This window comes from Sorex araneus, chromosome X, assembly GCF_027595985.1.
Source record: "Sorex araneus isolate mSorAra2 chromosome X, mSorAra2.pri, whole genome shotgun sequence".
Taxonomy (NCBI): Eukaryota; Metazoa; Chordata; class Mammalia; order Eulipotyphla; family Soricidae; genus Sorex; species Sorex araneus.
The window spans coordinates 93029965-93043345 of NC_073313.1; the positions used below are offsets into that span (position 1 = coordinate 93029965).

General features: G+C 35.6%; 1 protein-coding gene across 1 annotated transcript in view; it reads left to right on the forward strand.

The window, feature by feature from the left end:
- The window catches only part of TENM1 (teneurin transmembrane protein 1), a 1051200-nt gene that overhangs the window by 703428 nt on the left and 334391 nt on the right, over positions 1-13381 (forward strand). Inside the window, exons 11-13 of the mRNA XM_004606346.2 lie at positions 1469-1570; positions 2070-2264; positions 9914-10114. Of these exons, the coding sequence (XP_004606403.2) occupies positions 1469-1570; positions 2070-2264; positions 9914-10114 (498 nt within the window). The remainder of the gene's footprint in view (positions 1-1468; positions 1571-2069; positions 2265-9913; positions 10115-13381) is intronic.

Below are 13381 nucleotides of genomic sequence, written 5' to 3' on the forward strand. Positions count from 1 at the left end.
CTATGACATTTTATCATTTGAAGCTTTAATTCTCCAGATTTTGATGTTGTGATCACCTGTCCGGTCACCTTTGGTCTTTGGTAGAATATTAATCATTGGCCTGCATTCTTTAGAGACAAATTGAGCAGATCTGGAGTGAAGCTCCTGGGCATTTGCGTTTTAAATTCCTTGTGTGATCCTACTGGTACATATAGTCAAATATCTTCAGTCAAAGTGCTACTTCTCCCAAATCTCATTATAAATTCTCATAGTTGAGTGGAAGGTGCCAGAACAATTTCTTAGAATACTGCCTAATTGAGAATAGCTTTTCCAGGTAAAAATGGATGAAGTAGACAATTTGTATTGAAAAGTAAAAACTGGGTACATATGAAATGTGACTTTAGTAGGACAGATCATAAATCTCTGAATCCAAGAATGCTAAACCTGGAAAACTTTTAGAAAAGTATAATGAGAAGATGATTAAAAACTGCAAGATATATAAATCAAACCATCATTCTATTTTCTTTTAGCTTACACAGTGATGTATGTCAATGATTTCTCAATAAAACCAGGGAGAAAATCTGTAGGACTTAAGCATACATATCATAATGGACTCAGAGTGTACATGGACTTTGAATTTGATGTGATTATATTCAAATAAAATTTAAAACTGGAAGTACATTTTAATATGCTTGCCAAAGACCAACTTTATGTAACTTTATACCTTTTTAGTCAATTTACTTACCACAGACATACCAAAGTTCTGTGGTTCTGCATCTCTCTGTGTCATCAGAAATATCTGTGGGTACTTTGAAAACCTCAATTCCCCTGAAACCTATTCTTCTCTAAGAACAGATTGAAGAGAAAATAGTGGCAGAGAACTTATATTTACAGTCAAGAAAGCATTTCTCAACAAAATACTTAGGTTCTAAGGCTTTTAGTGGTGGTGAATTTAATATGAACACTTACTTTAAAAGCTTTCCATTGTCACTTATTAATGGAAACGAAATACTGATTATCATATTTAAGCTGTCAAGATAGTAGATTTAATATTCTACAGTACTTGAAAATTTTATTTAATACAACCTAAATTTTAAAAATAAACTGTGGATTTAATCTTATAGGTTATAATTTTAAGCCAGTTTTGCTTTTGAGAAATGTCCTGTAATCCTAGTGCATTTTTAACTTTATGAGTATCTCATATGAATACAATTCATCTAGACCATTTATGCACTTTAGAAATGAGGTTGGTTTCTAGTTTCAATCTTGAATTGCCTATTCAGCGAATCCAGGATTCTCTTTTATTAATTTGGTACTGCTTGTGACTTCTTACAGAAATCTTTGGTATCTCATTTTAAATTGTAAGTGCTCCATAGACAGCAAAGGGTAAGAAAATTTTAGGTCAAGAATATTTTTCAATTAAAAGAATTAGTGACCCCAAAATCTGGGGATTTATTTATCTGTATTTCATTTCTTTTTCCTATATTAGAAATCATGGATGACTGTTCAACCAATTGCAACGGAAATGGAGAGTGTATCTCTGGCCATTGTCATTGCTTCCCAGGATTCCTTGGGCCTGACTGTGCTAGAGGTAATGTTAATATGCTATTTGATTGATTATGAGAAATAACTGTCATTTGAGAAATCAAAATAAATAGCATATATACTCAGAGTGTTGTTGTAGCAGCAACAATAGACACAGCAATCTCTACGTCCACTTTGACAGGAATGGCTCTAAATACTTGGTATATTCACTTTTAATTCCTACTTCTCCTAATAGCCCTAGGGGATAGATGTGCTATTATTTCAATTTTATAAACAAATGAAAAACATAATAGAGGTAACTTAACCAGGGTTACCTAATACTATGAATTTGTGAATAGGTGTGACCCAACTTCCAAATAAAAATACCCCATTCATGTAAGGGGTAAATTTGGTTTATAATCATGAATATATGCTGTTTAGTAAAGGTTAAGACAAAATTTAAAATTTTTTTGCTTGAACTACCATATATGAGTCAATAAAGAATCGCTCTTTGGAGACTTTAAGTGTGTTATGAGAACATTACAAGTTCATATGCTTATCTTCAGATTCATGCCCTGTGCTGTGTGGTGGGAATGGAGAGTATGAGAAAGGACACTGTGTCTGCCGAAATGGTTGGAAAGGGCCTGAGTGCGATGTTCCAGAAGAGCAATGCATTGACCCAACATGCTTTGGCCATGGTACTTGCATCATGGGAGTCTGCATCTGTGAACTTGGATACAAAGGAGAAATCTGCGAAGAAGGTCAGAGCACTGACTTAAATCTATTGCTTCAGACATTTTTCCTTATTGAATTATCTTTTTGTCTTACTGAATTATCCCAGTTGTCATTTTATATTTCTAGCAGATATTCACATGGTATTTGCAAACCACAAATGTTCAACACGTTCTTAGTACAAGGAGCAGGGGTTTATAGTGGGTGGGAGTGTCTGTATCTTTTGACAGTCTCTAATATTAATATAAGACTGTACCTGTGACACTTGCTGAAGATTAATGAAAAATGGCATTTCCATCTCTTCTCTAACACTGTTTTATAACTGGATAATTTCCATACTGATGATTTTTAAGTGTTAATTCATATGCGCTCTTGATTGCAGAGCACATTAGGCCATATCTCTCTTTAAAAAACCTAATAAAAATAATCATCTATGCACATTTGAAACCATTTTTATGAATGTTTTCATTGGGACTGATTTGTATTTACCATTATTATTATTATTATTATTATTATTATTATTATTATTATTGTCTTATGCTATGTATTTATATAACCTCATGCAGAAACTTGAACTCCATGCCTAAGGTGTTTTAACCACAAACGGGTTTTAAGACAGTTCCTTTACATTAAAATTTACCCTGAAGGAAACTTTATAGAGGTAGGGACACATGCACACTCATCGACATATTTTGAAAAGTAATAGTTTTATCATTTAAAGAAAATTGTAAAATTTGTTTAGCAGTAATCACATTTATGTCACATTCTTCAAATAAGACCGATTTCAGAAATAATATTAAACCATTACCATGGGATATAGTCTCATCACAACTGTTGTTCAGGAAAGAGGATGCTGAAAATGCACTATAATTGCTTTTTAAAGATGGCTCATTAAGACTATTACACAGCATTCTAAAGGGTTTAATCTTATTCCACTTCATGAGCAGGCAAGTTTAGCTTTCCACTTCCCATTAGCAATAGTAGAATTTTGGTGTGAAGATTATATCTGTTCCAATGAATAGCACTGGGCCTACACAAGCACCAAAGTTCAACAGTTACTTATGTAAATTTCTTTTATAGTGATGTGGCTGCAGAAATGATATTTAATTTGAAAATTCATATGTTATGCAGAAACGTATATTCATCCCAACTGGTATCTGTCATATCTATGATTTACCCTGAAAAATGTTAGCCTAATTGATTTATAGCCTTCATATTTAAATTTTATGAGCAACTGTAAAAGGACTTAGCTACAAAATTGCCTCCCAAGAGTCACTAAGACAATTTGTACAATAACAAAGACAGAGTTAAAGAATATTTTACTTTCAGACAGTTAAAGAATATTTATCATATCCAGTGCTATAAACTTTATATATTCAATGGAGAAAGTTTTATGTCTGACAACATATTCCAGGTTATCTGCTGAACTGGATGTAGCACTGTAACACTGTCATCCCATTGTTCATCGATTTGCTCGACTGGGCACCAGTAATGTCTCCATTGGATTTCTTCTTTGAGAAAGTGTCTGTTCATTTCATCACCCCATTTTTCTGATGGGGTTGGATGTTTTCTTCTTTTTGAGTTCAACCAGTGCCTTGTAGATCAGCACCTTATCAGATGGGTGTTGGGTGAATATCCTTTCCCATTCTGTAGATTGTTTTTGTATTCTGGTCACAGTATCTTTTGAGGTGCAGAAGCTACTTAGTTTAAGATAGTCCCATATTTATCTCTGTTTCCTCTTCTTTGGACAGTGGTGTTTCATCTTTGAAGATATCTTTACCTTCAATGTCATGGAGGGTTTTGCCGGCATTGTCTTCAATGTACCTTATGGATTCTGGTCTGATGTTGAGTCCATTTTGATCCGACTTTTGTGCCTGGTGTTAAGTCGAGGTCTAAGCACATTTTTTTGCATGTAGCCATCCAGTTTTTCCAGCATCATTTGCTAAAGAGCTTTTCCTTACTCCACTTCACATTTCTTGCTCCTTTTATAAAAGATTAGATAATCATGTATTTGAGGGTGTGTGTAAGGATATTCTACTTTGTTCCATTGGTATGCGACTCTGCCTTTGGTTCCAGTACCATGCTGTTTTAATTATTACTGCTTTTAGAGTTTAATGTTGTGGGAGGTGATGCCTCCCATCTTCTTTTTCCCAAGAATTGCATTAGCTATTCGTGGGGGTTATAGTTGCATATGAATTTCAGGAGTGTTTATCCATTTCTTTGAAGAATGTCATGGTATCCTTATAGGGATAGCAATGAATCTGTATAATGCTTTGGGGAGTGTTGCCATTTTGACAATTTTAATTCTCCCAATACATGAGTAGGGAATATGTTTCCATTTTCTTGTGTCCTCTTTTATTTCCTGCAGTAGTGTTTTGTAGTTTTCTTTGTAGAGGTACTTTACCTCCTTAGTCAAGCTGATTCTGAGTTACTTGATTTTCTGAGGCATAATTGTGAACGGGATGATTTTTTATGCTGCTTTCTTCTCTTTCATTATTTGTGTATAGGAAAACCATGAACATTTGGGTATTGATTTTATAGCCTGCAACTTTACTGTATAAGTCTTTAGTTTCTAGGAGTTTCTTGGTAGAGGCTTTAGGGTTCTCTAAATATAGTATCGTATCATTTCCAATAGTGAGAGCTTTACTTCTTCCATTCTTATCTGGATGCCCTTAATATCTTTCTTACCTAACCACTATTGCAAGTTCTTCCAACACTATATTGAACAGGAGTGGTGAGAGTAAACATCTTTGTCTTGTCCCTGATCTTAGAGGGAAGGCTCTTAGTTTTTCCCCATTGAGAATAATGCTTGCCATAGGCTTGTGGCATATGGCTTTGACTATATTGAGGAAGGTTCCTTCTAAATCCATCTTGGTGTGAGTTTTCATCAAAAACCGGTGCTGGATCTCATCTGCAAATACTTTCTCTGCATCTATTGATATGATCATATGTTTTTATCATTTCTATCATTGATATAATGGAATATGTTGACTGATTTCCAAATGTTAAACCATACTTGCATCCCTGGAATGATTCCCACTTGGTCGTGGTGTATGATCTTTTTGATGAGTTGTTGGATTCTATTTTCAAGTATTTCATTGAAGGTCTTCACATCCATGTTCATCAGTGATATTGGCCTGTAGTTTTCTTATTTAGTGGCGACTTTGTCTGCTGTTGGTACTCGGAAGGTATGTGCCTCATAGAAACTGTTTGTGAGAGTTTATGTTTCTTCAATTTCCTGGAAAAGCTTGAGAATAACTGGCAATAGGTCCTTTTTAAATGTTTTGTAGAGTTAGGTAGTGAATCCATCTGGACCTGGGCTTTTGTTGTTGGGAAGTCTTTTGATTACGGTTTCAATTTCCTTGATAGTGATAGGTCTATTTAGGTATTCCAAATCTTCTTGGTTAAGTCTTGGGAGAGTATAGGAATCCAATAATTTATCCATTTCTTCTAGGTTCTCTTGTTTCGTGGAATACAGACCTTCAAAGTAATCTATGATGATGTTTTGTATTTCTTTGTGAGGTCCCCCTTTTCATTTCTGATTCAGTTTATTAGGGTTCTCTCTTTCTTTGTGAGTCTTGTTAGTGGTTTATTGATCTTGTTTATTTTCTCAAAGAACGAGCTCTTGGTTTCATTTATCTTTCAGATTGTTTTTTGGGTTTCCATGTCATGAATTTCTGCTCTAAGTTTCCTTCTGCCTGGTTTTGGGTCCTTTTGTTGGTCTTTTTCTAAGGTCTTAAGCTGTGAAGTCAAGTTATTTATGTGGGCCATTTTTTCCTTCCTGAGAAAAGCTTGCAGCACTATACACTTTCCCCTTAATATGGCTTTAGCTGCATCCCATAAGTTTTGGTAGCTCATGTCTTCATTCTCATTTGTTTCCAAGTATCTTTTGGTTTTTTTCCTAGATTTCCTTCATGACCCACTAGTTGTTCAACATTGAGTTGTTTAATTTGCAGGTTTGATTTGGTTCTCCGAGTGTGTGTGTGATCAACTTCTATCTTCAGTGTGTCATGGTCTAAAAAGATGGTTGATACAATTTCTATCTTCCTGATTCTATTGAGGTATGTTTTGTGATGCAGCATATGGTATATTTTGGAGAATGTTCCATATGCACTTGAAAAAAATGTGTATTATTTCCTTTGTGGATATACCTGTATAGATATATTAGCCCTATCTCTTCTATTTCTTCCTTCAAAGCCAGTGTTTCTTTGCTGAGTTTTAATATTGTTGATATATCTAGAGGTGATAAGATGGTGTTGAAGTCTCCAACTACTATTGTGTTGCTAGAAATGTCCTCCATAAAATCTGTTAGCAGTTGTTTTGAGTATTTAGTTGGTCCCTCATTAGGTTGTATATACATTTAGGAGTGTGATTTCTTCCTGCTGTACCTATCTATTGATTAATAAAAAATGACCTTCACTGTCCTTTCTAATCTTTTTCAACCTGAAATCTACATTTCAGTATATGGCCACCCCTGTTTTTTTGAGGGAGTTGTTTGCTTGTAGGATTATTTTCCATCCTTTGACTTTGAGTGTGTGTTTTGCTCTGACTGTTCAGATGTGTTTCTTTTAGGCAGAAGAATGTTGGGTTCAGGCTCTGAATCCATTTTGTGACTCTGTGTCTCTTAATTGGTGCATTTAGACTATTGACATCGAGAAAGATTATTGTCATGGGGTTTTGTGCCATCTTTCTGTAACGCCTTGTTGTGCTTGTAGGTTTTTTTCTTGTCTTACAGTAGCCCCTTTAGTTCTTCTTTTAAGTATGGTTTTGAGTCTATGAAGTTCCTGAGCTGTTGTTTATCCATAAAATACTGTATCTTTCCTTCTAGTTTGAGTGAAAGTTTAGCTGGATAAAGTATTCTTGGTGAGGGGTTCAGTTCGTTGGGTTTTTTCTCTATATCCCACCTTTGTCTTCAGGCTTGGAGGGTTTCCTCTGATAGGTCTGCTGTAAATCTAAGGGGTGCTACTTTGTATGTTATTTCCTTCTTTGATCTTGCTGCTTACAGTATTGTGTCTCTATCTATGGCATCCATCATTCGGACTATGATATGTCTTGGAGTCTTTTTATTAGGGCATCTTTTACCTGGCATCTTTTGGGCTTCTTGTATCTGGATGCCTGCATTCTCCAGCTCTGGGAAGTTCTCAGTGATATCTTTAACGTTGGCTTTTTCAATGTGCTTGCCTCCTTGTCCTTCTGGTACTCCAATGATTCTTACGTTATTCCACTTGAGTTCATCCCCTAGGACTCTGATTCATCCTAAAACTACTTTGAGGTTTTTTCCCATTGTTTCTTGTTGCCTGTAAGCTTTTTGTAGATCATCTTGAAGCTCACTGATTCTGTCTTCAGCTGTCGTCATTCTACTGTTGAGGGCACCCACTGAGTTTTTCATTTCATCTACCAACTCCTTTTTGGTGACATTTCTACTTGTAGCTTTTATATTTCTGCTCTCATTTCTTCCTGTATTTTCTTGGCTGTCCATTCCATTATTTCTTTAATATTCTCCTTTAATTTGCTGGATGTGTGTTCCACTGTTTCTTTGAGTTCATTGATAATCTTCAACATTTCATCTATGGATTCTTTTTCAGATAGATCATATTTGTGGGTAACCCCGATTGAGGCTCCTGGACTCTTTTCTTCATCCTCTCCTCGTGGAGGGGATTTGCACTGTTTCTTCATGTTGTTGTAATAGTATAGGGGTGGGACTTTCCAGTTCACTATCAGTGTTCCTCTCTTGCTTCGAGAAAGGTTTCTGGAAGAGCTCGGTCAATGGTGGTCGCTTTTTTGGTATACTTTGATTGGACTAGGCTAATGGTCTATGGCCTAGTGTGTTTGGGATAGTCAGGATGTCTTCTTTAGTATTGGGTAATGGAAGTTGAGCTGTGAGTCCACTGTACTGGGAAAGGGGAAAATAACTGCATCCATGTGAGTGGCAGCCACCCAGGAGGCCATGCCCAGTGTGCTGCAGTACCTGTCGGTGAAAGGGACCACTTATGTACCTGCTGCTGCCATTTAATTCCCTCTGCTGTGATCCTGAGGTTTTCGGGGGACGCCTTTTGGCGGCACTCCACAGCACCTCTGCTGAGGCTGGGGTCTTGCAGGGTCCAGGGGTTGAGGGCTGGGCCGCTCACCCAGGAGGCTTAAAAACCTTTGTTTTTAACCTTTCTAAAACAACTAGAACACTGGGCCCACATTCCTAAATGGTGGTAAACAACTAGAGCTAAGTATCAGTACCCTTTTAACTGAATACGTGTTCTCAGTTTACTACCAACACATTTCTACCTTCTTATCTGTATATTATACCTGGCATCCCATTCAACTATATTACTTTGTACCTTTAATTTATGTATTATTTACTACGTATCCATTGTAACTTACCTTGGTCTTGCAAATAAAACCAAGTTTTTATCAGTTTGCTTCCATTTTTGGAAAATTAATTCAAAGAATTGTTTATTTAGTCACATAATTGTTGCAGATTTTATGCCATTATGTTTTAATCAAAAAGTGGGATGTGACCATTATGTAATTTTCTTAAATGTTCCAGCATTACTGACCAAAAAAAGGTGCAACTATTATTTGGTGATTGTTGTACATCCTCATTATAGTAAGATAGTTTAGTCACAGTTAATTTATATAGCACTGCTTGAAATTTGGGGTCCAACCTACCATGTACCATGGAGTGAACTCTCAGTTAAAAGCACAAGACAATTTTACTCGGAAGAAATAAAAGAGTGGAGCAGAGAAATAATACATCCAGTAAGACACTTGCTCTGCATGAGGCCAATCTATGTTTGATTCCCCAGTACAATGAATGCTCCCCCAAGATGGGCAGAAGTGACCCCTTAATTCAGAGGCAGGCTTAATTCCTGAGCACAGCCCACTGTGGCCCCCAAACAAATTAAAACAAAAACCAAAAAAGGAAAGAAATAACATAGTCCTATCTACATTCCTCCCTCACTGGGGAGTTTCTTTTTCTTCTACTTTACAGTAAACTTTTAAAATATATAAAAGAATATAACATAGGAATCTGTTTTTCAATAGCTTCTTTGTTATAAAGTGTCCAAAATTTTCCAATAGACAAAATCAAACAAATAAAATTGTGTCAGTAATATTCTGATACAGACAATAATTTTACAGTGACCACACAGAAAGAGAAACAATGAATAAGATGAGATTTTCATTTGCTTTGAAAACTTTATATTTTAGTGCTACTAGAAATCAGTTTATTATAACTTACTTTGAGTTATGATATTTATGCAATAGCAATCGTTTCAACGAATACCTTGACCATTCCAAACTTTAAAATATAGACACATCAAGTAGAAGCCATTTCTTAGAGCTATATTTCCTATTTAGGAAAAAAAAATAGGAATGACTTAACAAAAAATGTAGTCCACCCAACTCTTTGTGTAGATATAATCCATAATGTTCATAAATTCACACAATTTATCTATTGTTGCCTTTAAGTTTACAATTAAACTTGTATGATATACAGCCATATTTATGGGTTTTAATAATCTTCAGGTTTCAGCATAGAATTTAAGTGAGTGATTTTATCACCTAATTAAAAGAGCGTTAATGACATGCTAGGAAATCAATGAGAATCTATGAGTTTTGGATCCTAAGATACACTGGCTGCACCTGATAACTTTTATCATTTTCTCCCTTTTTGGGCCCTCAGAGGACTGCTTAGACCCAATGTGTTCCAGCCATGGCATCTGTGTAAAAGGAGAATGTCACTGTTCAACTGGCTGGGGAGGAGTCAACTGTGAAACTCCACTTCCTATATGTCAAGAGCAGTGCTCAGGACATGGAACTTTTCTTCTGGATGCAGGAGTGTGCAGCTGTGATCCTAAGTGGACAGGCTCTGACTGTTCAACAGGTACTGTGGCATTATCTCCTCCTTTTTTCACTGACCCTTGCCTTATGATGGTGTTTTTTAAAGTTTTATCACTTTGATTTCATGGGTATTAGGAATATTTAAGTATTTCTAGTACTCATTTATTGACATGTACCTGATCAATGACTAGTTCTATGATTTTGCTTCCTTTTCCTATTTCTTGTCTTAATATTTTCTGGTTCTCCATTGTTTACAAACTTTAAATACCCTTGTTTGTTATAAAAAGCTCACCACTGGGACATAATACAGTGGGGAAAGTGCTTGCTTTGTACACAGCTGACTCAGGTTTGATCCCCAGCACCACACAAAGGGTTCCCCAATCTCTTCCAGGAGTGATGAGCATGCAAAGCCATAAGTAAGCCCTGAGCACTGTCAGGCAAGTTCTTCAAACCATCTTAACATTTGAATTAACACTAGAATATGATGGCATAGTTACCACAAGGGAGGAAAGAACAGTCTAAACATAAGGAGTCCATCAAGAAATGGATAATTGTATATAAAGATAGATAGATAGATAGATAGATAGATGATAGATAGATAGATAGATAGATAAACTTGAAGACCATTATCTATGGGTAAAGCCTAAAAGTCTGTAAGGAGAAAAAACTTGAAGAGACAGGAAGGTGCCAGAACACAGAATTTAATTTGCGCTCTATGATAAATAATTTGCATTACTGCTTAACATACTAAGTCATTATATGGGGAAAGAGAGAGAAAGAGAGAGCAAGGGAGAGGAAAAATACCTGCCATTGTGCCATTAAGGGGGCAGGTGAAGGAAACTGGGATCATTGGTTGTAGAAATGTGCACTGTTGAAGGGACGAGTGTTGGGATATTATATGACTGAAACAATCATAAACAACTTCGTAACTGTGAAAATAAATTAATAGAAAGCTTGTGATCAAAATAAAGAAGTCTTTAATTCATTTTAAACAGCACATAATTTAGTTAGACCACTGTGTCAACAGTGAAGACAAGTACAGGTATGAAGACATGAGAGAGTGCAGTGTGACTATTGGAATAGTCCCATGGGGCAGTGGTATGGAGACCCTGAACTGAAGCTGTAGTTGTGATAATGGTGATTCGGACAGTCCAGAATGGAGTTCTCATGGTAGATGAGAGACAGAGAGGACCCCAGAATAACTACTTTGTGTAACTGAACAAAGAGAACTACACCATCAGAGAGAAAAAGAAAGCATAGGTGGAAAAGTTCTTTTGGAACAGAGACACATGACATAAGTTTAGTTGTGAACATGCTGAATTGATCTACAAAAAATCCAGAGAGGTATGTAAGCCCAGGGAAGGCTAGATAATCAAGAGTGGAACTTACTGGAGAACTTTGAAAAATCAAATATTTGGGAACTAGTTTTGATCATAGGAATGCATGCTATTTTCCAGAAAGTATGTGTAAAACCAAAATGAAGAAAGTCTACACCCTAGAAAAAAAGACACTTAATATCTTTACCGTGTTAGGCTTAACAGTGAAACAAAGTTTGGCACTTTGTATATATCTTAATATATAAACACAAATTGTTGGTTGAATAGTTTGTTGGTCATAGTTATTCACTCAGGTTATTTATATATTTTATATATCCTTCCTAGTATCCAAGAATTGGATAAAATTCTATATTGTGCTACTTACTGGATGCATGAATTAAAATATTTATATGTTCAATGAACCAGTTCAATAAGCTGGAAGTTTCTCTTTTTCAGCTCCTCTATAACCATTACACAAAAGCACACATCCATTCTTTAGGACAAGAAGAAATGCTCTCAGAATGTAGTAAAAGGCTTATAATAGACAGGATCCTCTCTAACTCATCTATACTATGCTTCTTCAATAAACTAATACTTCCAGATGAAGTATTCTGAATTCAGCCCTCCTCCATTACCTCAAATGACCCTCACTCACCAAAATGAATTTTATAATGAGAAAAAGCAATATCCCTCAAAGAATATTACATCTGAAAGAAAATACAGAGATATCTGGCTTAGTGTTCCACAAATGTGTTAGCCACTAATCCACCTTCCTTAGCATCCCCAAAGACTAGTGCACTGAGGCATAAAGACTTTAAGCACTTGCCCTCACTTGTGAAAGCCAATCTATTCTACCTTATCATGTAATTTTCATCTGCCAAACAATTATAGAACAATTTTATAAAGTGAATAATTTTATTTATAGAAATAAGTGGAAAGAGAGGGAGCAAGAGAGTTACACACTGAGGAGGAAACACAAGCTTCTCCAGAGTGGAGAGTAACAAAATCTTCTTCAGAGGGGAGAGAGATGCAAGTACACATATCAGGGTGAGATGTGGGAAATATCAGGATGAAAATGAACTAGAAAACATTTTATGTCCCTTTCAATATGTAAGACAGTGAATACTTAAGATACAACTAAATTGTGAAAGATAAATTGGAACAAAAATTTAGATTATCTCCAACTTAGTGCAGTCAAAGAGGGAGAGAAGCAATGTTCAAGGTATATTGAACATTACCTAAAGATCTAGTAAATAGCCACACATATAATAAAAACCTCATATATCATGAAGGGGAAGGGCATATGAGCTAAGTTAGCAAGTACAATTTAGTTCTGTATATGTGTAAGTAGGTAAGAATTTCACTGACTGATTTCAATGCACTGCGAGTGGAGATAAGAAATATTCATTTATTGAACAAATTTTGTTTGAGCACCTACTGTGTACAGCATGGTAGGCCCTTAAGTTGAATCAGTAAGGAAGACAGATACATCTAGTGTCATTTAAATGTCTATCAGGGCAAAAACATTAATATAGTACACAGCAAGCAAAAATTATATATGGTTTTGAAGCAAATTATATTGGGGACTAGAGAGGTTAAATAACTTTTCTCAAGGCCATAGACCTGTGATAATTATAAACCTGCAAATAGAAATTAGATGTGTTAATTTCATTCTATTTCTAGCATTCCTTTTAACCTGCACCCTCATTTCACCAAAAGATTAAACAGGAAAATAGTACTCAGGTTAGTTTACTGAAAAGAAAAACGTTCAAGATGAAGGGCATTAAATAACAAATGCATAAGTGACACATTTCCCCCAGAAGTATAAACTAAAGACACATTTGTCCACTCTGAAGCCAATAGAAGAGAACACTAGAAGTATACCTCTTTTTCAAAGAAGCGTACAGGTAGATATGAATGACCCAAACTCAGCAGCCTCTTTTTTAAAAAAAAATTATTAGAGAATCACAGTTACAAACTTATGAACTTTTGTG